This window comes from Phoxinus phoxinus (assembly GCF_949152265.1).
Source record: "Phoxinus phoxinus genome assembly, chromosome: 22".
NCBI lineage: Eukaryota > Metazoa > Chordata > Actinopteri > Cypriniformes > Leuciscidae > Phoxinus > Phoxinus phoxinus.
The window spans coordinates 828,234-850,923 of NC_136897.1; the positions used below are offsets into that span (position 1 = coordinate 828,234).

General features: G+C 42.3%; 1 protein-coding gene across 9 annotated transcripts in view; it reads left to right on the top strand.

Moving 5' to 3' along the window:
* The first annotated feature begins 481 nt into the window (after positions 1-481).
* Positions 482-22,690, top strand: part of raf1b (Raf-1 proto-oncogene, serine/threonine kinase b) — a 51,574-nt gene continuing 29,365 nt past the window's right edge. Inside the window, exons 1-6 of one of the 9 annotated variants that reach the window (XM_079597371.1) lie at positions 482-751; positions 13,276-13,498; positions 14,591-14,703; positions 15,782-15,884; positions 15,967-16,124; positions 21,981-22,067. In XM_079597371.1, coding sequence (XP_079453497.1) covers positions 13,301-13,498; positions 14,591-14,703; positions 15,782-15,884; positions 15,967-16,124; positions 21,981-22,067 — 659 coding nt within the window. In that variant the 5' untranslated portion in view covers positions 482-751; positions 13,276-13,300. Of the gene's footprint in view, positions 752-2,396; positions 2,533-3,684; positions 3,889-13,275; positions 13,499-14,590; positions 14,704-15,781; positions 15,885-15,966; positions 16,125-21,968; positions 22,068-22,690 lie in introns of those variants that run through there. The other 8 variants (XM_079597368.1, XM_079597367.1, XM_079597370.1 and 5 more) reach the window with 8 other exon arrangements.

Here is a 22,690-nt window from a genome sequence, read left to right on the forward strand (position 1 = left end):
CTCACTGTTAAGGTGGTTTGTGTATCTGGAGCTTTGCAGCTCTGTATCATCAACATATAGCTTTACAAAAATATAACAAATATTGAGACACACAATTCAAAGATAATTGCTGCTAATGACCATGGGATGAAACCAATTCCTGCGTGTGGCTCAGTCAGTCAGCTTCAGTTACAGCGCTTTCTACAACACAGTGTGTCAGAGCAGCTTTACAGAGATAATAATGCAAGAGTGTGTGTCCAGAAGAGAATAGCGTCAGTCCAGCTTAAGGAAGTTCAGTGATGTTCATTTCTGTTAAAAAAAAAAAAAAAAAAACTTAATATATATATATATATATCCGCTCTGGAGAAAACCGTGATGTCATCGTCCAGCTCAGCTCAGTTCTCTATAATGCAGGAGATCAATAATATTGTTGAGTATTAAATTAAATGAGAGAGAGAAATATAAATGATCCAATATAATATCTGCATGCATGAGCACCTGAGCACGTGACCTGCGGTGTTTCTGTTGTCTTCAGATGACGCAAGCTTGAGGGGCTTTGCTCATCTCTCCGCCTCTGAGCGCCGGTGTGCTGGACTCTCCAGACTCTCCAGACTCGGAGCCGCAGCTCCAGCACTTCTTGGGGTTACAGGGACACAGCCTGATGGTGTGTGTTTGGCCGGCTGTGATCCACTGAGGATGAGGCGAGGAGCAGTGGATGGGCGTATGGTTGCACACGAGGAGATGATGGATTCAGAAGCCCTTCCTGATTCCTGTGAGTAACATCTGTCCTGCACACGACAGCGAGCTGAAGATGGGGAGAGATTGCAGTGCAAGTCACTGTGGTCGCGTTTCAAATGTAATCTTGGGTCAAAACCAAATAAAACTCTTGCATTGAATTTGAATAGATCATCATGTACAGTATAGGGCAAAGCTGAACAGTTATGACAGTCGTTGTGTAATTTGTGTTTAATTTAATTATTTTTATGCACAATATCTGGAGATTATTGTGTTGCTGTGGCCAAGTGGTGGCGCTGTTATTTCAGAAAAAAATGTTTAATGTCATTTCTAGTGTATGGATCATCTGAAAAAATGCATAAAAAACTAGTAAATAATATAACTAGTGCTGGGCAACATCCCAAATAAAAGTTTGTGTTTACATAATATATGGTGTGTATCATTATTTTGTATATATAAACACACACAAATGCAAGTACTGTATACATTTAAGAAATATTTGCATGCATATACTGTATATATATTTATACATCATTTATATTATATATAAATATACATATTTTATATATAAATAAACACATTTTTCTTAAATATATACATGCATTTGTGTGTATTTATATATACAAAATAATTATACACAGTACACACCATATATTATGTAAACACAAACTTTTATTTTGGATGTGATTAATCATTGCCCATGAATTTAAAAAAAATTCAAAAGTAAAAGTGTAATCTGCTAAAACATGATGTAGAATCTATTACTCAAGCAACTCGAATGGAGATCGGTGCTGAATGTTCTGGATGTAAAGTCCTCCTGCGTCGTAGGGTTAGGGTTAGGGTTAGCCAGGGTTAGGGAAGGGTTAGGGTTAGCCAGGGTTAGGGTTAGCCAGGGTTAGGGTTAGCCAGGGTTAGGGTTAGGTTAGGGTGTCCTTGAACAAACCCAACATATAGTGTTTGGATCCAGAACATTTAACATATAAGAGATCAAACATTTGAGTTTGTTGTTGCACAAAGTGTTCTTTATGTGTTCTTCCTGACCCCTAGTCTCAGCCTCAGACGTCACGCCCACGGAACGTTGGTACACTTAACTGGAAACACTTCAGGAATGTCGAAGTCGTCATCTGATTGGTTGAATTTTATCGGATTTCCGGGGGGTGCGAGTGTCGCGTTTATTTTCAGTCCGCCGGGAAACAAAGCGCAGACGTGTGATTGCGGAAGAAAAACTGTTGTGTTTACATGAGTATAGAGAAGGAGTTTTAGAAATTTTGACAAACCAAAGTTAATATGTGGTTCATGTTCAGTGCCTTCAAAATGGCCGACTTCCTGATTGATGACGTGTAGTGAAAACCCTCTAAATGTTTATCATGTTATTTTATGTATATATATATATAATTGTGTGTGTGTGAAACTTTAAATATATTTGATATAATTTTATTCCTGTAGAAGTTCTGTCCTTTATGTCTGCTTATTGTTTGATACTCAATAATATATATATATATATATATATATTTTAAACAGGGAGGGAAAGTTATTTTGATTCAAGATTACGAGGCACATTATGTATAAAACAATAATGATGTGCACGGGTGAATTATTTATAATAAACACGGCAATATTTCATAAAAAAAAATAAGAATGGTTCTTTTGATTTCATGGGTTAAATGTATGAAGGGCTTGCCATATCACGCGACCGTCTGCGGAGAGTAGCGTTGTTGTCGCGTCGCGAGCTGTGACGAAAGCGATGACATCACTCTCACGTCACACTCTCCCTGTCGCGATAATCATGGCGGATCAACAATTCAACAACTTTCTTTGGTGAGTAGAGCGAGTCTCCTGTGTTTCGCGTGCACAGTGTCTCGTGCAGATTACACTCGCGCCTCGCGGATCTGGTCGAGGTTACTCCCGTCGCAGTCGTTATTGTGTGTGTGTGTGTGTGTGTGTGTGTGTGTGTGTGTGTGTGTGTGTGTGTGTGTGTGTGTGTGAGATGTGTGCTATACTCAAGATCATTGATGGAGCTTGTAAACACGGTTACATATACGCACTGTTAATCTTTCTAGCCATACAGTCAGCTGTGTGTGTGTGTGTGTGTGTGTGTGTGTGTGTGTGTGTGTGTGTGTGTGTGTGTGTGTGTGTGTGTGTGTGTGTGTGTGTGTGTAGCTGCTGTATAAGTAACTAAACACATGAACTGAGGTCAACACATCAGAGTCTTATGGCTAGTGAAAATATCTTGTCGGTAAATAGATATTGTTATGGTAAATTGGGTCATAGTTTAGTGAAAGAGGTTCTGATATAGTCTTTTAAAACAGTTGAAATGTAACTGGTGACACAATGTCCTCTGAAATATTGCCCTCTTCATAGTTCATAAAAATGCAAATGTCTTCTCTGTTTGATCAAGTTATCGGTCAGTTCTGCTTTAGAACAAAGGCAAGATATGAATGTGTGTTTGTAGAATTAGATGTTAAATAGGTCCGTTTTAAACATACTGATCTTGATTTATTTTCTCAGGCCGCTGAGTTATTAACATTTGTGTAGTCCAGTTTAGCATTTATACATGAATACTGAATCTGGTTTGCATTATATGAGCATTCATATTTTTAAAGCTTTAACTTGATGGCATTTTTAAACTTAATGCACACTTAATATCTAATGCAAGCACATTTATATTATGTTATATGTTATTGTTATAAATGCACACAAACACAGGTAGCTTGAAGATATTGTGACATTATGACATTGAAATGTTTGTTGTAAATGAAGGGCAAGAAACTAATTAGTAAGCCTAACATTGATGTTGCATCATATGCGTGATGCAGAGAGAAATGAGGAAGAGTTATTCAGCATGACACAGAAATGCTTTACAGAGTAATTAGTGTTTCTGACACGTCGGCCGTCGGATTAGCATGAGCGCGTGTGTGTGTGTGTGTGTGTGTGTGTGTGTGAGCCGCTCAGCCTGCTCGACTGGTTCCTGATGGCAGAACAATGAGCGAGTTCAACCCAGCATAGTTGCACAGTTACTCCGAGAGAGCAGGTGGATGTGCCGCAGGATGGGCGAGGGATGCGTCGGCCTGTGTGACTCGCGTGACCGGTGTGTGTGTGTGGGCGAACCGTCGGATCCTCAGAGGCATCCAGTTCTTCATAGGGACAGTTAACACAGAGTAACTGTCAGATACTGTAAGTCTCATGCTAGTTTCTCGCTCAACAGTTCCTGACACATATCTGGCACCATCTGCACTTCTGCTCTTCTCAGCGGCACAGGCGTGATGATTAATGTTTCTGCTGGGTGTTTTGTCCTGAAAAGCAGGTTAATATCACATGACTGAGAGACTCTGCGTTCTCATTTGAAAGGTTCAGCGTCTGATTTACATTTATTCCTTTAGCAGACGCTTTTATCCAAACGAGAACAATAGAAGCAGTGAAACTAACAGCAGGACAACCAAGTGCTGTGAGCCTTCCCAGTTTAATCTAACGCAGAACATGTACTTTATTATTTCTTTATTTTAAATGTAAGCATTGGTTTCATTCTTGTAATCAAGCTCAAATTTGGACTTTTGTGTGTGTTTCTGATGCTCAGTGTTTCCCTGAAACGCCTCCACTGTAGTCTTGAGTTTCTTCCTCATTATAATAATTAATGCGCAGAATAAAGGGGCGGGGCCTGGTTGAGTTAGTCAGTAGTGTGTTAAACTGGCGTTTATGGTAAGGGGCGGGGCATTTCCCAAACACACTCGAAGCGCTCGACCAATCACAACACACCGCTCCAGCCGACCAATCAGAGCACAGTGTGCTTTTCAGGAGGAGGGGCTTATTTAAGCAGGAAAACCTGTTCTAGTAACATCACGACTTTGCATAATAGCTCCTCTTTAAATAGCCTAGTAATTTCATTCTTATCAATGCTTAGTGTTATTAAAATGACTTTATACTCATGTTTAGACAGTGAATAATTATTTTATGAGACTGACCTTCTTCTTTCTTTGATAAAGCAGAAGTTTGCTTCTTCTAACGTGATACACATTCATCATCAAAATGTTATCAGTTTATTATTATTATCATAATCTGAAAAACATTTGGCCGTTCTTTTGAATGATTCCTCGCCAGAGTTATTCGTCCTGGACGGCTCACATGTAAACTCACGACTAGGGATGTTAACCGATGACCGTTTGACCGATGGTTGACCGTATCAACGTTAACCGATCAAAGTTTTCGGCAGTCGGTTAAAAAAAAAAAAAAAAGTGATCTCTAAATTAGTCTATTAAAGACAGTGGACTAAACGCTACTACAGTTAGCATTTCATTCCAATATCTTTTTTGTGTGAAGTGAACAAATCCCTCTCACTCAATCTTTCATAACTCGCCCGTTTGTACTTAATAAACCAATAAAAACATTCGGCGCGAGGTCACAGCGTTTGGGTTCGCGCGCTCACAAGGTTTGCGAACAGTAAAGGCTACAGGCTAACACACACTCGAGGTTAGAGCCAGCCAGGGCAGACGACAGGAGGAAGCGTGCAGAGAAGAGTAGTGTGTGGGACCATTTCACCAAACAGAATGAAACAGATGTAAATATGGAAATACATTACAAATACATTTCAGTGGTAACAGATAAGGCGATGATGATCATCATCTTTCTTTATTATTGTTAGCACTACCTCAAACTAAAGCGGCGTCTCTTCGGTTCGGAGCTGTCATTTTCTGAAATGAGCCGCGGCAATGTTTCAAATGAGCTTCTAACGCTAGACAAACGCCTTTATTTTCAACGCGATCACCTTGTACCCAAACCATTTCGAAACTAAGGAGCCATTTGTCCGGCGATTACATACAAGCTCCTCGGCGCCGCGTTTGCGGGACTCATGTTTCACGCTGTTGGGGATTTTAAAAAAGTGACGTGAGTGGAAGGGCGGCGCCGGCGCCGTGTGTGTGTGTGTGTGTGTGAGTGTGTGTGTGAGCGGGAGGCAGAGCGGCGGAGAGATGCGACAGAGTTGTGAAATCGCAGGCGCGGCTCGAAATGGCTGTTATTTCAAATAGCGTAGCATATTTTAAACTAATCGGTTAACCGGTTTCAACCGGCTAATGAGGCTCGGTGGTCGGTCAAGAATTTTTTTAGTTTTCGCCATCCCTACTCACGACTCGACGGAGTAAAAACGTATTTATTTCCCTTAAGCTTTTAATAATGTGTTGTATTTTTTATGTATTTTTGGTTGTATGCATTTGTTGTTTTTATGTACAGCACTTTGGTACCCATTGTGGTTTTTGAAAGTGCTCTGGAAATAATGTTGAGTTATGAAGCATAGCCCTCTTGTTTTCGCTGCTAGTCACGTAGTCACACTCCAAACACAATACCCACTTCAGAGTTGCCGGCACTGATCGAGAGCAATGGAAGTAGGAAATGGAGTTTTCTATGAACCGTCACCATGCCCGTGTGCGCCTCAGATCAGTGTTAGTGATCCTCAGATCAGTGTCAGTGAGCCTCAGATCAGTGTTAGTGATCCTCAGATCAGTGTCAGTGAGCCTCAGATCAGTGTTAGTGCGCCTCAGATCAGTGTTAGTGCGCCTCAGATCAGTGTTAGTGATCCTCAGATCAGTGTTAGTGATCCTCAGATCAGTGTTAGTGCGCCTCAGATCAGTGTTAGTGATCCTCAGATCAGTTAGTGAGCCTCAGATCAGTGTTAGTGAGCCTCAGATCAGTGTTAGTGCGCCTCAGATCAGTGTTAGTGATCCTCAGATCAGTGTTAGTGATCCTCAGATCAGTGTTAGTGAGCCTCAGATCAGTGTTAGTGATCCTCAGATCAGTTAGTGAGCCTCAGATCAGTGTTAGTGATCCTCAGATCAGTTAGTGAGCCTCAGATCAGTGTTAGTGCGCCTCAGATCAGTGTTAGTGATCCTCAGATCAGTGTTAGTGCGCCTCAGATCAGTGTTAGTGCGCCTCAGATCAGTGTTAGTGCGCCTCAGATCAGTGTTAGTGCGCCTCAGATCAGTGTTAGTGAGCCTCAGATCAGTGTTAGTGCGCCTCAGATCAGTGTTAGTGAGCCTCAGATCAGTGTTAGTGAGCCTCAGATCAGTGTTAGTGAGCCTCAGATCAGTGTTAGTGAGCCTCAGATCAGTGTTAGTGAGCCTCAGATCAGTGTTAGTGATCCTCAGATCAGTGTTAGTGATCCTCAGATCAGTGTTAGTGCGCCTCAGATCAGTGTTAGTGATCCTCAGATCAGTGTTAGTGATCCTCAGATCAGTGTTAGTGAGCCTCAGATCAGTGTTAGTGAGCCTCAGATCAGTGTTAGTGCGCCTCAGATCAGTGTTAGTGCGCCTCAGATCAGTGTTAGTGAGCCTCAGATCAGTGTTAGTGAGCCTCAGATCAGTGTTAGTGAGCCTCAGATCAGTGTTAGTGAGCCTCAGATCAGTGTTAGTGCGCCTCAGATCAGTGTTAGTGAGCCTCAGATCAGTGTTAGTGAGCCTCAGATCAGTGTTAGTGCGCCTCAGATCAGTGTTAGTGATCCTCAGATCAGTGTTAGTGCGCCTCAGATCAGTGTTAGTGATCCTCAGATCAGTGTTAGTGCGCCTCAGATCAGTGTTAGTGATCCTCAGATCAGTGTTAGTGCGCCTCAGATCAGTGTTAGTGCGCCTCAGATCAGTGTTAGTGAGCCTCAGATCAGTGTTAGTGAGCCTCAGATCAGTGTTAGTGAGCCTCAGATCAGTGTTAGTGAGCCTCAGATCAGTGTTAGTGCGCCTCAGATCAGTGTTAGTGCGCCTCAGATCAGTGTTAGTGAGCCTCAGATCAGTGTTAGTGCGCCTCAGATCAGTGTTAGTGAGCCTCAGATCAGTGTTAGTGAGCCTCAGATCAGTGTTAGTGCGCCTCAGATCAGTGTTAGTGCGCCTCAGATCAGTGTTAGTGAGCCTCAGATCAGTGTTAGTGAGCCTCAGATCAGTGTTAGTGAGCCTCAGATCAGTGTTAGTGAGCCTCAGATCAGTGTTAGTGCGCCTCAGATCAGTGTTAGTGAGCCTCAGATCAGTGTTAGTGAGCCTCAGATCAGTGTTAGTGCGCCTCAGATCAGTGTTAGTGATCCTCAGATCAGTGTTAGTGCGCCTCAGATCAGTGTTAGTGAGCCTCAGATCAGTGTTAGTGCGCCTCAGATCAGTGTTAGTGCGCCTCAGATCAGTGTTAGTGCGCCTCAGATCGGTGTTAGTGCGCCTCCGATCGGTGTTAGTGATCCTCAGATCGGTGTTAGTGCGCCTCAGATCAGTGTTAGTGATCCTCAGATCAGTGTTAGTGCGCCTCAGATCAGTGTTAGTGCGCCTCAGATCAGTGTTAGTGCGCCTCAGATCGGTGTTAGTGCGCCTCCGATCGGTGTTAGTGATCCTCAGATCGGTGTTAGTGATCCTCAGATCAGTGTTAGTGATCCTCAGATCAGTGTTAGTGATCCTCAGATCAGTGTTAGTGATCCTCAGATCAGTGTTAGTGATCCTCAGATCAGTGTTAGTGCGCCTCAGATCAGTGTTAGTGCGCCTCAGATCAGTGTTAGTGCGCCTCAGATCAGTGTTAGTGCGCCTCAGATCAGTGTTAGTGCGCCTCAGATCGGTGTTAGTGCGCCTCCGATCGGTGTTAGTGATCCTCAGATCAGTGTTAGTGCGCCTCAGATCAGTGTTAGTGATCCTCAGATCAGTGTTAGTGCGCCTCAGATCAGTGTTAGTGCGCCTCAGATCAGTGTTAGTGCGCCTCAGATCGGTGTTAGTGCGCCTCCGATCGGTGTTAGTGATCCTCAGATCAGTGTTAGTGCGCCTCAGATCAGTGTTAGTGCGCCTCAGATCAGTGTTAGTGCGCCTCAGATCAGTGTTAGTGCGCCTCAGATCAGTGTTAGTGCGCCTCAGATCGGTGTTAGTGCGCCTCCGATCGGTGTTAGTGATCCTCAGATCAGTGTTAGTGATCCTCAGATCAGTGTTAGTGATCCTCAGATCAGTGTTAGTGATCCTCAGATCAGTGTTAGTGATCCTCAGATCAGTGTTAGTGATCCTCAGATCAGTGTTAGTGATCCTCAGATCAGTGTTAGTGATCCTCAGATCAGTGTTAGTGCGCCTCAGATCAGTGTTAGTGCGCCTCAGATCAGTGTTAGTGCGCCTCAGATCAGTGTTAGTGCGCCTCAGATCAGTGTTAGTGATCCTCAGATCAGTGTTAGTGCGCCTCAGATCAGTGTTAGTGCGCCTCAGATCAGTGTTAGTGCGCCTCAGATCAGTGTTAGTGCGCCTCAGATCAGTGTTAGTGCGCCTCAGATCAGTGTTAGTGATCCTCAGATCAGCGTTAGTGAGCCTCAGATCAGTGTTAGTGAGCCTCAGATCAGTGTTAGTGCGCCTCAGATCAGTGTTAGTGATCCTCAGATCAGTGTTAGTGCGCCTCAGATCAGTGTTAGTGCGCCTCAGATCAGTGTTAGTGCGCCTCAGATCAGTGTTAGTGCGCCTCAGATCAGTGTTAGTGCGCCTCAGATCAGTGTTAGTGCGCCTCAGATCAGTGTTAGTGCGCCTCAGATCAGTGTTAGTGCGCCTCAGATCAGTGTTAGTGCGCCTCAGATCAGTGTTAGTGCGCCTCAGATCAGTGTTAGTGCGCCTCAGATCAGTGTTAGTGCGCCTCAGATCAGTGTTAGTGCGCCTCAGATCAGTGTTAGTGCGCCTCAGATCAGTGTTAGTGCGCCTCAGATCAGTGTTAGTGCGCCTCAGATCAGTGTTAGTGCGCCTCAGATCAGTGTTAGTGCGCCTCAGATCAGTGTTAGTGCGCCTCAGATCAGTGTTAGTGCGCCTCAGATCAGTGTTAGTGCGCCTCAGATCAGTGTTAGTGCGCCTCAGATCAGTGTTAGTGCGCCTCAGATCAGTGTTAGTGCGCCTCAGATCAGTGTTAGTGATCCTCAGATCAGTGTTAGTGATCCTCAGATCAGTGTTAGTGCGCCTCAGATCAGTGTTAGTGATCCTCAGATCAGTGTTAGTGATCCTCAGATCAGTGTTAGTGCGCCTCAGATCAGTGTTAGTGATCCTCAGATCAGTGTTAGTGATCCTCAGATCAGTGTTAGTGATCCTCAGATCAGTGTTAGTGATCCTCAGATCAGTGTTAGTGATCCTCAGATCAGTGTTAGTGATCCTCAGATCAGTGTTAGTGATCCTCAGATCAGTGTTAGTGAGCCTCAGATCAGTGTTAGTGATCCTCAGATCAGTGTTAGTGCGCCTCAGATCAGTGTTAGTGCGCCTCAGATCAGTGTTAGTGCGCCTCAGATCAGTGTTAGTGCGCCTCAGATCAGTGTTAGTGCGCCTCAGATCAGTGTTAGTGCGCCTCAGATCAGTGTTAGTGCGCCTCAGATCAGTGTTAGTGCGCCTCAGATCAGTGTTAGTGATCCTCAGATCAGTGTTAGTGATCCTCAGATCAGTGTTAGTGATCCTCAGATCAGTGTTAGTGATCCTCAGATCAGTGTTAGTGATCCTCAGATCAGTGTTAGTGAGCCTCAGATCAGTGTTAGTGCGCCTCAGATCAGTGTTAGTGATCCTCAGATCAGTGTTAGTGATCCTCAGATCAGTGTTAGTGCGCCTCAGATCAGTGTTAGTGCCCTCAGATCAGTGTTAGTGCGCCTCAGATCAGTGTTAGTGCGCCTCAGATCAGTGTTAGTGCGCCTCAGATCAGTGTTAGTGATCCTCAGATCAGTGTTAGTGATCCTCAGATCAGTGTTAGTGATCCTCAGATCAGTGTTAGTGATCCTCAGATCAGTGTTAGTGCGCCTCAGATCGGTGTTAGTGCGCCTCAGATCGGTGTTAGTGCGCCTCAGATCGGTGTTAGTGCGCCTCAGATCGGTGTTAGTGCGCCTCAGATCAGTGTTAGTGATCCTCAGATCAGTGTTAGTGATCCTCAGATCAGTGTTAGTGATCCTCAGATCAGTGTTAGTGATCCTCAGATCAGTGTTAGTGAGCCTCAGATCAGTGTTAGTGCGCCTCAGATCAGTGTTAGTGATCCTCAGATCAGTGTTAGTGATCCTCAGATCAGTGTTAGTGCGCCTCAGATCAGTGTTAGTGCCCTCAGATCAGTGTTAGTGCGCCTCAGATCAGTGTTAGTGCGCCTCAGATCAGTGTTAGTGCGCCTCAGATCAGTGTTAGTGATCCTCAGATCAGTGTTAGTGATCCTCAGATCAGTGTTAGTGATCCTCAGATCAGTGTTAGTGATCCTCAGATCAGTGTTAGTGCGCCTCAGATCGGTGTTAGTGCGCCTCAGATCGGTGTTAGTGCGCCTCAGATCGGTGTTAGTGCGCCTCCGATCGGTGTTAGTGAGCCTCAGATCAGTGTTAGTGAGCCTCAGATCAGTGTTAGTGCGCCTCAGATCAGTGTTAGTGAGCCTCAGATCAGTGTTAGTGATCCTCAGATCAGTGTTAGTGAGCCTCAGATCAGTGTTAGTGATCCTCAGATCAGTGTTAGTGATCCTCAGATCAGTGTTAGTGAGCCTCAGATCAGTGTTAGTGAGCCTCAGATCAGTGTTAGTGAGCCTCAGATCAGTGTTAGTGCGCCTCAGATCAGTGTTAGTGAGCCTCAGATCAGTGTTAGTGATCCTCAGATCAGTGTTAGTGAGCCTCAGATCAGTGTTAGTGATCCTCAGATCAGTGTTAGTGCGCCTCAGATCAGTGTTAGTGATCCTCAGATCAGTGTTAGTGCGCCTCAGATCAGTGTTAGTGCGCCTCAGATCAGTGTTAGTGCGCCTCAGATCAGTGTTAGTGCGCCTCAGATCAGTGTTAGTGCGCCTCAGATCAGTGTTAGTGCGCCTCAGATCAGCGTTAGTGCGCCTCAGATCAGCGTTAGTGAGCCTCAGATCAGTGTTAGTGATCCTCAGATCAGTGTTAGTGATCCTCAGATCAGTGTTAGTGATCCTCAGATCAGTGTTAGTGCGCCTCAGATCAGTGTTAGTGCGCCTCAGATCAGTGTTAGTGCGCCTCAGATCAGTGTTAGTGCGCCTCAGATCAGTGTTAGTGATCCTCAGATCAGTGTTAGTGATCCTCAGATCAGTGTTAGTGATCCTCAGATCAGTGTTAGTGATCCTCAGATCAGTGTTAGTGATCCTCAGATCAGTGTTAGTGCGCCTCAGATCAGTGTTAGTGATCCTCAGATCAGTGTTAGTGCGCCTCAGATCAGTGTTAGTGCGCCTCAGATCAGTGTTAGTCCGCCTCAGATCAGTGTTAGTGATCCTCAGATCAGTGTTAGTGCGCCTCAGATCAGCGTTAGTGAGCCTCAGATCAGCGTTAGTGATCCTCAGATCAGCGTTAGTGATCCTCAGATCAGCGTTAGTGATCCTCAGATCAGTGTTAGTGATCCTCAGATCAGCGTTAGTGAGCCTCAGATCAGCGTTAGTGAGCCTCAGATCAGCGTTAGTGATCCTCAGATCAGCGTTAGTGATCCTCAGATCAGTGTTAGTGATCCTCAGATCAGCGTTAGTGATCCTCAGATCAGTGTTAGTGATCCTCAGATCAGTGTTAGTGCGCCTCAGATCAGTGTTAGTGCGCCTCAGATCAGTGTTAGTGATCCTCAGATCAGTGTTAGTGCGCCTCAGATCAGTGTTAGTGCGCCTCAGATCAGTGTTAGTGCGCCTCAGATCAGTGTTAGTGCGCCTCAGATCAGTGTTAGTGCGCCTCAGATCAGTGTTAGTGCGCCTCAGATCAGTGTTAGTGCGCCTCAGATCAGTGTTAGTGCGCCTCAGATCAGTGTTAGTGATCCTCAGATCAGTGTTAGTGATCCTCAGATCAGTGTTAGTGCGCCTCAGATCAGTGTTAGTGCGCCTCAGATCAGTGTTAGTGATCCTCAGATCAGTGTTAGTGATCCTCAGATCAGTGTTAGTGCGCCTCAGATCAGTGTTAGTGCGCCTCAGATCAGTGTTAGTGATCCTCAGATCAGTGTTAGTGATCCTCAGATCAGTGTTAGTGCGCCTCAGATCAGTGTTAGTGCGCCTCAGATCAGTGTTAGTGCGCCTCAGATCAGTGTTAGTGCGCCTCAGATCAGTGTTAGTGATCCTCAGATCAGTGTTAGTGATCCTCAGATCAGTGTTAGTGAGCCTCAGATCAGTGTTAGTGCGCCTCAGATCAGTGTTAGTGAGCCTCAGATCAGCGTTAGTGAGCCTCAGATCAGCGTTAGTGAGCCTCAGATCAGCGTTAGTGAGCCTCAGATCAGCGTTTGTGATCCTCAGATCAGCGTTAGTGATCCTCAGATCAGTGTTAGTGCGCCTCAGATCAGTGTTAGTGCGCCTCAGATCAGTGTTAGTGATCCTCAGATCAGTGTTAGTGATCCTCAGATCAGTGTTAGTGCGCCTCAGATCAGTGTTAGTGCGCCTCAGATCAGTGTTAGTGATCCTCAGATCAGTGTTAGTGCGCCTCAGATCAGTGTTAGTGCGCCTCAGATCAGTGTTAGTGATCCTCAGATCAGTGTTAGTGATCCTCAGATCAGTGTTAGTGATCCTCAGATCAGTGTTAGTGATCCTCAGATCAGTGTTAGTGCGCCTCAGATCAGTGTTAGTGCGCCTCAGATCAGTGTTAGTGAGCTTGATCGTGACATGTGTTGTGTTTGATGCTAGATCCCTGCGCGCCGCTGCTGTCGTGATGGAGCATGTTCAAGGGGCCTGGAAGAGCGCCAGTCACGGCTTCGGATGCAAAGACTCGGTGTTCGAAGATCCCTGCATGTCTCCCAACATCCTCAAGAACTTCCCGTACCGGAGACTGTCCGACGATGGGAGAATCCCAGACTCCAAAGCTAGCGGCACAATCCGCGTCTACCTGCCCAACAAACAGCGGACTGTGGTAACAACACAATCATCTTGTTCATGATGAGGATGTAGTGTGTCTTCTAATATTTTCTAATATCCAACAATATTATTGATCTCCTGCATTGACAGCATTATATGAGAACGGAGCTGGACGATGACATCCCAGTTTTCTCCAGAGCGGCTATATATATAAATGAACTAAATGAATAACTTTTTTTACAACAGAAGTGAAGCATCACTGAACTTCCTTAAGCTGGACTGAGACGCTGTGTGTTGTAAAGCGCTATATTAATAAAGCTGACTTGACGAGTCCGTTAGCGAAGGGCACATGTGATGTCACTTCATGGAAGTAGCCTTGTTTTATCGTTTAGTCATGTGACCCATGGTGGTGGATCTCTATCGTCCTCGGTGTGAACGGGCCTTTATCTTGGAAGTGCCTTGATGTAAAAGTAGTTTGTTTTTAGTAGAGATGCACTGATTTATGACAATTTGGGCCGATAATTCTTTATATTTGGAAGCCGATAACCAAAATATTAGCTGATAAATCCAAATTTTATGTCTTTTTTGAAAGCCTGATTGCAAAAACAAGCGTCTCAGCATTAAAAGCCACGTCCCAAACACACAATTATGATGATCTCAATATAATTTTATGTAGCTTATATGACAGACTAAATGTATTTTCATTCACTCACACTATGTAAGTGATTTCAATCATATTTCAAGCAATTCATAACCATCATGTTGAACTGTCGCATCTGAAGAGTCTCAGCTGAAGGAAATAATACATTATTTATCAGCTTTAATATATCAGCCATATTTTCTTATCGGCCAATAATGGTAACATTAAAAATGAACATATATCTTTTATTTTTTTATTTTTTTTACATTTTATTAATATTTGCAAAAATTACAACATAGTGAACACAGAACACAACTACAAAACACACACAAAAAATCAATAAAACATGAACGTATATCTGCCGAGACCGATATATCGTGCATCTAGTTTTTACAAACTCACAAATGCTAGTCAATATAACGCTAAAGATCTATGTAATGTTCATATTCATGTTCATACCTTTCTTTTCCATTGAAGTGCTGAAATATGAGAACTGTGTTGACTCAGGTGAACGTGCGGCCGGGGATGACGCTGCGCAACTGCCTCCTCAAGGCCCTGAAGGTGCGAGGCCTGCAGCCCGAGTGCTGCGCCGTCTTCAAGCTGCACCGGGAACACACGTTGTAAGCACAAACAATATTAATACAAATGGAATACAGTGAGAAAGGCTGAGACATGCACTGCCAATAAAAAACTGTTTTTATATTAAATGCATCAGAAAAAGACTTCATGTGAAAAACACATAGTATCTCTACAAAGCGCTGTACAGTAATCACTCATAAAACCCAGTGTACCGTAATTGATAGGGCTGGGTATTGATGGAGACTAACTCATTTGGTATGATTCTGTTTCACAAGCACATAATTCGATTCTGATTCATTTGGGAATGTAATGTTGAACGCTGGGATATCCTGGAGGAAAAGCTCATGTCAGTTAATGGCTGAAAATAATGTTGAAGCAGTTTTGCAGAGAGAAAGTCGATTGCAGTGACCAGAGCAAAGCTGATCGATGCATAACACGCTTTACAACGATGCATTGGCTAATATTAACTAACAATGAGCTATATATATATAACTTTTTTTTTTTACAGTATTTAATCTTTATTGTTAGTTCATGTCAGCTCAGGTCCATTAATTAATATACATATTTTTATTTTAAAATGTTCAGATTAAAGTCTGCATAACAGAAGTTGCTCTAGTCTTCTCTCCTCTATTGTGCCGTATATCGAGTGAAGCGCTTCAGGAACAAGAACACATGTGGGCGGGGCTTGATTGTGTCTGTGGGGAACTGATTGGATGGTTGTGGTTTGCTATTGGCTGATCTCCTGTGAGTGACAGGTTGCCCCGCCCTCGTCATCAGAGAAGAGAAGAGATGTTTAGAACAATAAAACAAGGAATTTAAAACAATAATGATGTGAACATTTAGAATAAACACTACAAAATTACTAAAAAAAAAACTAGAACGGTCCATTTTGATTTCATGATTGTGATTTTAGCATCAACCAAGAATAATAAATGCTTTTCATTGTTAGATCATGTTAAATAATGAAACCTTATTCTCACTGGTGCATCTTCTGAATACCGCCTTAATAAACTGTTATTTCCTGGTTAATAACTGTAATAGTTTAGACCGAACGGTAAGGCTAGTCTTGCCCCTGAGATGCCCTGCACTGCTCCATGAACACCATGTTGTTTTGTGCAGTAAGAAGCTGCGGATGGACTGGAGCACAGACTCCACCTCGCTGGTGGGAGAGGAGCTTCTGGTCGAAGTCTTGGATCACGTCCCGCTGACCACGCACAATTTTGTGAGTTCCCGTAGTCCGTGTGTGTGAGTTGAGCTGATGTTCGCTTTACAGTGGCTCTAACATCCGACCGTCCCCTTCACAGGTACGAAAGACATTTTTGAAGTTGGCCTTTTGTGACATATGTCAGAAGTTTCTTCTACATGGCTTCAGATGTCAGACGTGCGGCTATAAGTTTCACGAGCATTGCAGCACCAAAGTGCCCACCATGTGTGTGGACTGGAGCAACATCCGACAGCTGCTGTGAGTGTGCAAAACCACAGACACCAGCACACACACTCCACACTCATGCACATCAGCGGCTGCATTAGTTGCTTAGACTAGTTTCTGGTGGTTTCTGGGTCTAGAAAAGATCCTCAGGCCTTGGAAAAGCCACAGAAATGCTTAAAAACAGGTTATACATGTTCTGTTATATTGTTACCATGCTGCTTTTGTGTTATCAGATTACTTTATTTGATGTAACAACGCATTACAAGGAACTTGCATTACGTAATCGGATTACCGCTTTGATGTGACGTGTAAAGTAACGCATTACAAGTAACGTACATTACGTAATCGGATTACCGCTTTGATGTGACGTGTAAAGTAACGCATTACATGGAACTTGCATTACGTAGTCGGATTACCGCTTTGATGTGACGTGTAAAGTAACGCATTACAAGTAACGTACATTACGTAATCGGATTACCGTTTTGATGTGACGTGTAAAGTAACGCATTACAAGTAACGTGCATTACGTAATCGGATTACCGCTTTGATGTAACGTGTAAAGTAACGCATTACAAGTAACGTACATTACGTAATCGGATTACCGCTTTGATGTGACGTGTAAAGTAACGCATTACAAGTAACGTACATTACGTAATCGGATTACCGTTTTGAATGTTACGTGTAAAGTAACGCATTACGTAATCGGATTACCGCTTTGATGTAACATGTAAAGTAACGCATTACAAGTAACGTGCATTACGTAGTCGGATTACCGCTTTGATGTGACGTGTAAAGTAACGCATTACAAGTAACGTGCATTACGTAATCGGATTACCGTTTTGAATGTTACGTGTAAAGTAACGCATTACGTAATCGGATTACCGCTTTGATGTGACGTGTAAAGTAACGCATTACAAGTAACGTACATTACGTAGTCGGATTACCGCTTTGATGTGACGTGTAAAGTAACGCATTACAAGTAACGTGCATTACGTAGTCGGATTACCGCTTTGATGTGACGTGTAAAGTAACGCATTACAAGTAACGTACATTACGTAGTCGGATTACCGCTTTGATGTGACGTGTAAAGTAACGCATTACAAGTAACGTACATTACGTAGTCGGATTACCGCTTTGATGTGACGTGTAAAGTAACGCATTACATGGAACTTGCATTACGTAATCGGATTACCGCTTTGAATGTTACGTGTAAAGTAACGCATTACGTAATCGGATTACCGCTTTGATGTAACGTGTAAAGTAACGCATTACAAGTAACGCATTACGTAATCGGATTACCGCTTTGATGTAACGTGTAAAGTAACGCATTACAAGTAACGTGCATTACGTAATCGGATTACCGCTTTGATGTAACGTGTAAAGTAACGCATTACAAGTAACGTGCATTACGTAATCGGATTACCGTTTTGATGTAACGTGTAAAGTAACGCATTACGTAATCGGATTACCATTTTGATGTAACGTGTAAAGTAACGCATTACGTAATCGGATTACCGTTTTGATGTAACGTGTAAAGTAACGCATTACAAGTAACGTGCATTACGTAGTCGGATTACCGCTTTGATGTGACGTGTAAAGTAACGCATTACAAGTAACGTGCATTACGTAATCGGATTACCGCTTTGATGTAACGTGTAAAGTAACGCATTACAAGTGACGTGCATTACGTAGTCGGATTACCGCTTTGATGTAACGTATAAAGTAACGCATTACAAGTAACGTGCATTACGTAATCGGATTACCGCTTTGATGTAACGTGTAAAGTAACGCATTACGTAATCGGATTACCATTTTGATGTAACGTGTAAAGTAACGCATTACGTAATCGGATTACCGTTTTGATGTAACGTGTAAAGTAACGCATTACGTAATCGGATTACCATTTTGATGTAACGTGTAAAGTAACGCATTACGTAATCGGATTACCATTTTGATGTAACGTGTAAAGTAACGCATTACGTAATCGGATTACCATTTTGATGTAACGTGTAAAGTAACGCATTACGTAATCGGATTACCATTTTGATGTAACGTGTAAAGTAACGCATTACGTAATCGGATTACCGTTTTGATGTAACGTGTAAAGTAACGCATTACGTAATCGGATTACCATTTTGATGTAACGTGTAAAGTAACGCATTACGTAATCGGATTACCGTTTTGATGTAACGTGTAAAGTAACGCATTACGTAGTCGGATTACCATTTTGATGTAACGTGTAAAGTAACGCATTACGTAATCGGATTACCGTTTTGATGTAACGTGTAAAGTAACGCATTACAAGTAACGTGCATTACGTAGTCGGATTACCGCTTTGATGTAACGTGTAAAGTAACGCATTACAAGTAACGTGCATTACTTAATCGGATTACCGCTTTGATGTAACGTGTAAAGTAACGCATTACAAGTAACGTGCATTACGTAGTCGGATTACCGCTTTGATGTAACGTGTAAAGTAACGCATTACAAGTAACGTGCATTACGTAGTCGGATTACCGTTTTGATGTAACGTGTAAAGTAACGCATTACAAGTAACGTGCATTACGTAGTCGGATTACCGTTTTGATGTGACGTGTAAAGTAACGCATTACAAGTAACGTGCATTACGTAGTCGGATTACCGTTTTGATGTAACGTATAAAGTAACGCATTACAAGTAACGTGCATTACGTAGTCGGATTACCGCTTTGATGTAACGTGTAAAGTAACGCATTACAAGTAACGTGCATTACGTAGTCGGATTACCGTTTTGATGTAACGTGTAAAGTAACGCATTACAAGTAACGTGCATTACGTAGTCGGATTACCGTTTTGATGTGACGTGTAAAGTAACGCATTACAAGTAACGTGCATTACGTAGTCGGATTACCGTTTTGATGTGACGTGTAAAGTAACGCATTACAAGTAACGTGCATTACGTAGTCGGATTACCGTTTTGATGTAACGTGTAAAGTAACGCATTACAAGTAACGTGCATTACGTAGTCGGATTACCGCTTTGATGTGACGTGTAAAGTAACGCATTACAAGTAACGTGCATTACGGAGTCGGATTACCGCTTTGATGTAACGTATAAAGTAACGCATTACAAGTAACGTGCATTACGTAGTCGGATTACCGTTTTGATGTAACGTGTAAAGTAACGCATTACAAGTAACGTGCATTACGTAGTCGGATTACCGCTTTGATGTAACGTATAAAGTAACGCATTACAAGTAACGTGCATTACGTAGTCGGATTACCGTTTTGATGTAACGTGTAAAGTAACGCATTACAAGTAACGTGCATTACGTAGTCGGATTACCGCTTTGATGTAACGTATAAAGTAACGCATTACAAGTAACGTGCATTACGTAATCGGATTACCGCTTTGATGTAACGTGTAAAGTAACGCATTACAAGTAACGTGCATTACGTAATCAGATTACCGCTTTGATGTAACGTGTAAAGTAACGCATTACAAGTAACGTGCATTACGTAGTCGGATTACCGCTTTGATGTAACGTATAAAGTAACGCATTACAAGTAACGTGCATTACGTAATCAGATTACCGCTTTGATGTAACGTGTAAAGTAACGCATTACAAGTAACGTGCATTACGTAATCGGATTACCGCTTTGATGTGACGTGTAAAGTAATGCATTACAAGTAACGTGCATTACGTAATCGGATTACCGTTTTGATGTAACGTATAAAGTAACGCATTACAAGTAACGTGCATTACGTAATCGGATTACCGTTTTGATGTAACGTGTAAAGTAACGCATTACAAGTAACGTGCATTACGTTGTCGGATTACCGCTTTGATGTGACGTGTAAAGTAACGCATTACAAGTAACGTGCATTACGTAATCGGATTACCGTTTTGATGTAACGTGTAAAGTAACGCATTACAAGTAACGTGCATTACGTAATCGGATTACCGTTTTGATGTGACGTGTAAAGTAACGCATTACAAGTAACGTGTAAAGTAACGCATTACAAGTAACGTGCATTACGTAATCGGATTACCGTTTTGATGTAACGTGTAAAGTAACGCATTACAAGTAACGTGCATTACGTAATAGGATTACCGTTTTGATGTAACGTGTAAAGTAACGCATTACAAGTAGCGTGCATTACGTAGTCGGATTACCGCTTTGATGTAACGTGTTAAGTTACGCATTACAAGTAACGTGCATTACATAATCGGATTACCGCTTTGATGTAATGTGTTAAGTAACGCGTTACAAGTAACGTGCATTACGTAGTCGGATTACCGTTTTGATGTAACGTGTAAAGTAACGAGTTACAAGTAACGTGCATTACGTAATCAGATTACCGCTTTGATGTAACGTGTAAAGTAACGCATTACAAGTAACGTGCATTACGTAATCGGATTACCGTTTTGATGTAACGTGTAAAGTAACGCATTACAAGTAACGTGCATTACGTAATCGGATTACCGTTTTGATGTAACGTGTAAAGTAACGCATTACAAGTAACGTGCATTACGTAATCGGATTACCGTTTTGATGTAACGTGTAAAGTAACGCATTACAAGTAACGTGCATTACGTAATCGGATTACCGTTTTGATGTAACGTGTAAAGTAACGCATTACAAGTAACGTGCATTACGTAATCGGATTACCGTTTTGATGTAACGTGTAAAGTAACGCATTACAAGTAATGTGCATTACGTAATCAGATTGTAAAGTAACGCATTACAAGTAACGTGCATTACGTAATCAGATTACCGCTTTGATGTAACGTGTAAAGTAACGCATTACAAGTAATGTGCATTACGTAATCAGATTGTAAAGTAACGCATTACAAGTAACGTGCATTACGTAATCAGATTACCGCTTTGATGTAACGTGTAAAGTAACGCATTACAAGTAACGTGCATTACGTAATCAGATTACCGCTTTGACGTAACGTGTAAAGTAACGCATTACAAGTAACGTGCATTATGTAATCGGATTACCGTTTTGATGTAACGTGTAAAGTAACGCATTACAAGTAACGTGCATTACGTAATCAGATTACCGCTTTGACGTAACGTGTAAAGTAACGCATTACAAGTAACGTGCATTACGTAATCAGATTACCGCTTTGATGTAACGTGTAAAGTAACGCATTACAAGTAACGTGCATTACGTAATCAGATTACCGCTTTGACGTAACGTGTAAAGTAACGCATTACAAGTAACGTGCATTATGTAATCGGATTACCGTTTTGATGTAACGTGTAAAGTAACGCATTACAAGTAACGTGCATTACGTAATCAGATTACCGTTTTGATGTAACGTGTAAAGTAACGCATTACAAGTAACGTGCATTACGTAATCGGATTACCGCTTTGATGTAACGTGTAAAGTAACGCATTACAAGTAACGTGCATTACGTAATCGGATTACCGCTTTGATGTAACGTGTAAAGTAACGCATTACAAGTAACGTGCATTACGTAATCGGATTACCGCTTTGATGTAACGTGTAAAGTAACGCATTACAAGTAACGTGCATTACGTAATCGGATTACCGCTTTGATGCAAATACTGTCAACAGACAGACAATATTATTTTCACGATGAGTTAGGAGTGAAATGCTCTATAAATGAGCTGGGGTTCGGTAGCATGTTGCCAGGCTTCTTTCCTCTATTTAAATGCAGATAGACATGAAGGGAGGCTCACAGAAAGAGTTTTGCATAGAGGCCCTCACACGTTGTAGATGTCTATCAATGGTCAACATGTAAAGCATGGCACAAAGGTCCATTCTTCTGCAGCACAATTCATCACAAAGATGAAAAAACAAACTTCTAATGCTTTTTAAGGAAAACCTTCATTGGTCCATCTTTTAGAAATTAGTTATTAGTTATTTTTCCAGGCTGTTCCCGACTCCCGGAGAGAACGGCACTCCGTCACTCCCGCCCCTCTCGTCCCGTCGGATGCAAAACTCTAAATTCTCCTTCAGGTAAATGGAGTCTGTGTCTGTATGAGCTCAGATGTAGTGACCCGACACCAGCGCTCCTCTGAGGACCAGAGCGGGTCACTCACGACGCCCCCTACCTTTCCTTTTCGTTACTTGTATTTGATCATACTTGTAGTTCCTTGTATTAGTGTTATTTTACGTTTGTCATAGATTTATTCATATTTTGAATTGGCTTTTGATTTGTAACTTTAGGTTCATTTAGTTATATTTTCGCTTTTTAGGTTTAATTTATTTGTATTTGTATTTAATTTGTATTATTTTTCCCAGGTAACAGTTTCAGTGCTTCAGCTTTTAAGGCAACATTTCTAATTTTCATTTAGTTTAAGTTTTTGAACTAATATTTACAGTTTTTTTTTATTTCAGCTTTGTCAATTAACAGAAATGTTTTTATAGTTAACGATAATAATACTAACCCTGACATGTTTTAAAAGGTTTTTGCTTTAAAACCTATCTGGTCAGCTTTACCAACTTTTTTTAATAATCTGAACATTGTGCATGACTTTAAAATGTTTCATTATAAATAATTGTAAATTATTGCTTATATTTACCCATTTAGTGCTGAAATGATTAGCTTTAGAAAGTTCAGCATTTCTGGAGATTTGATT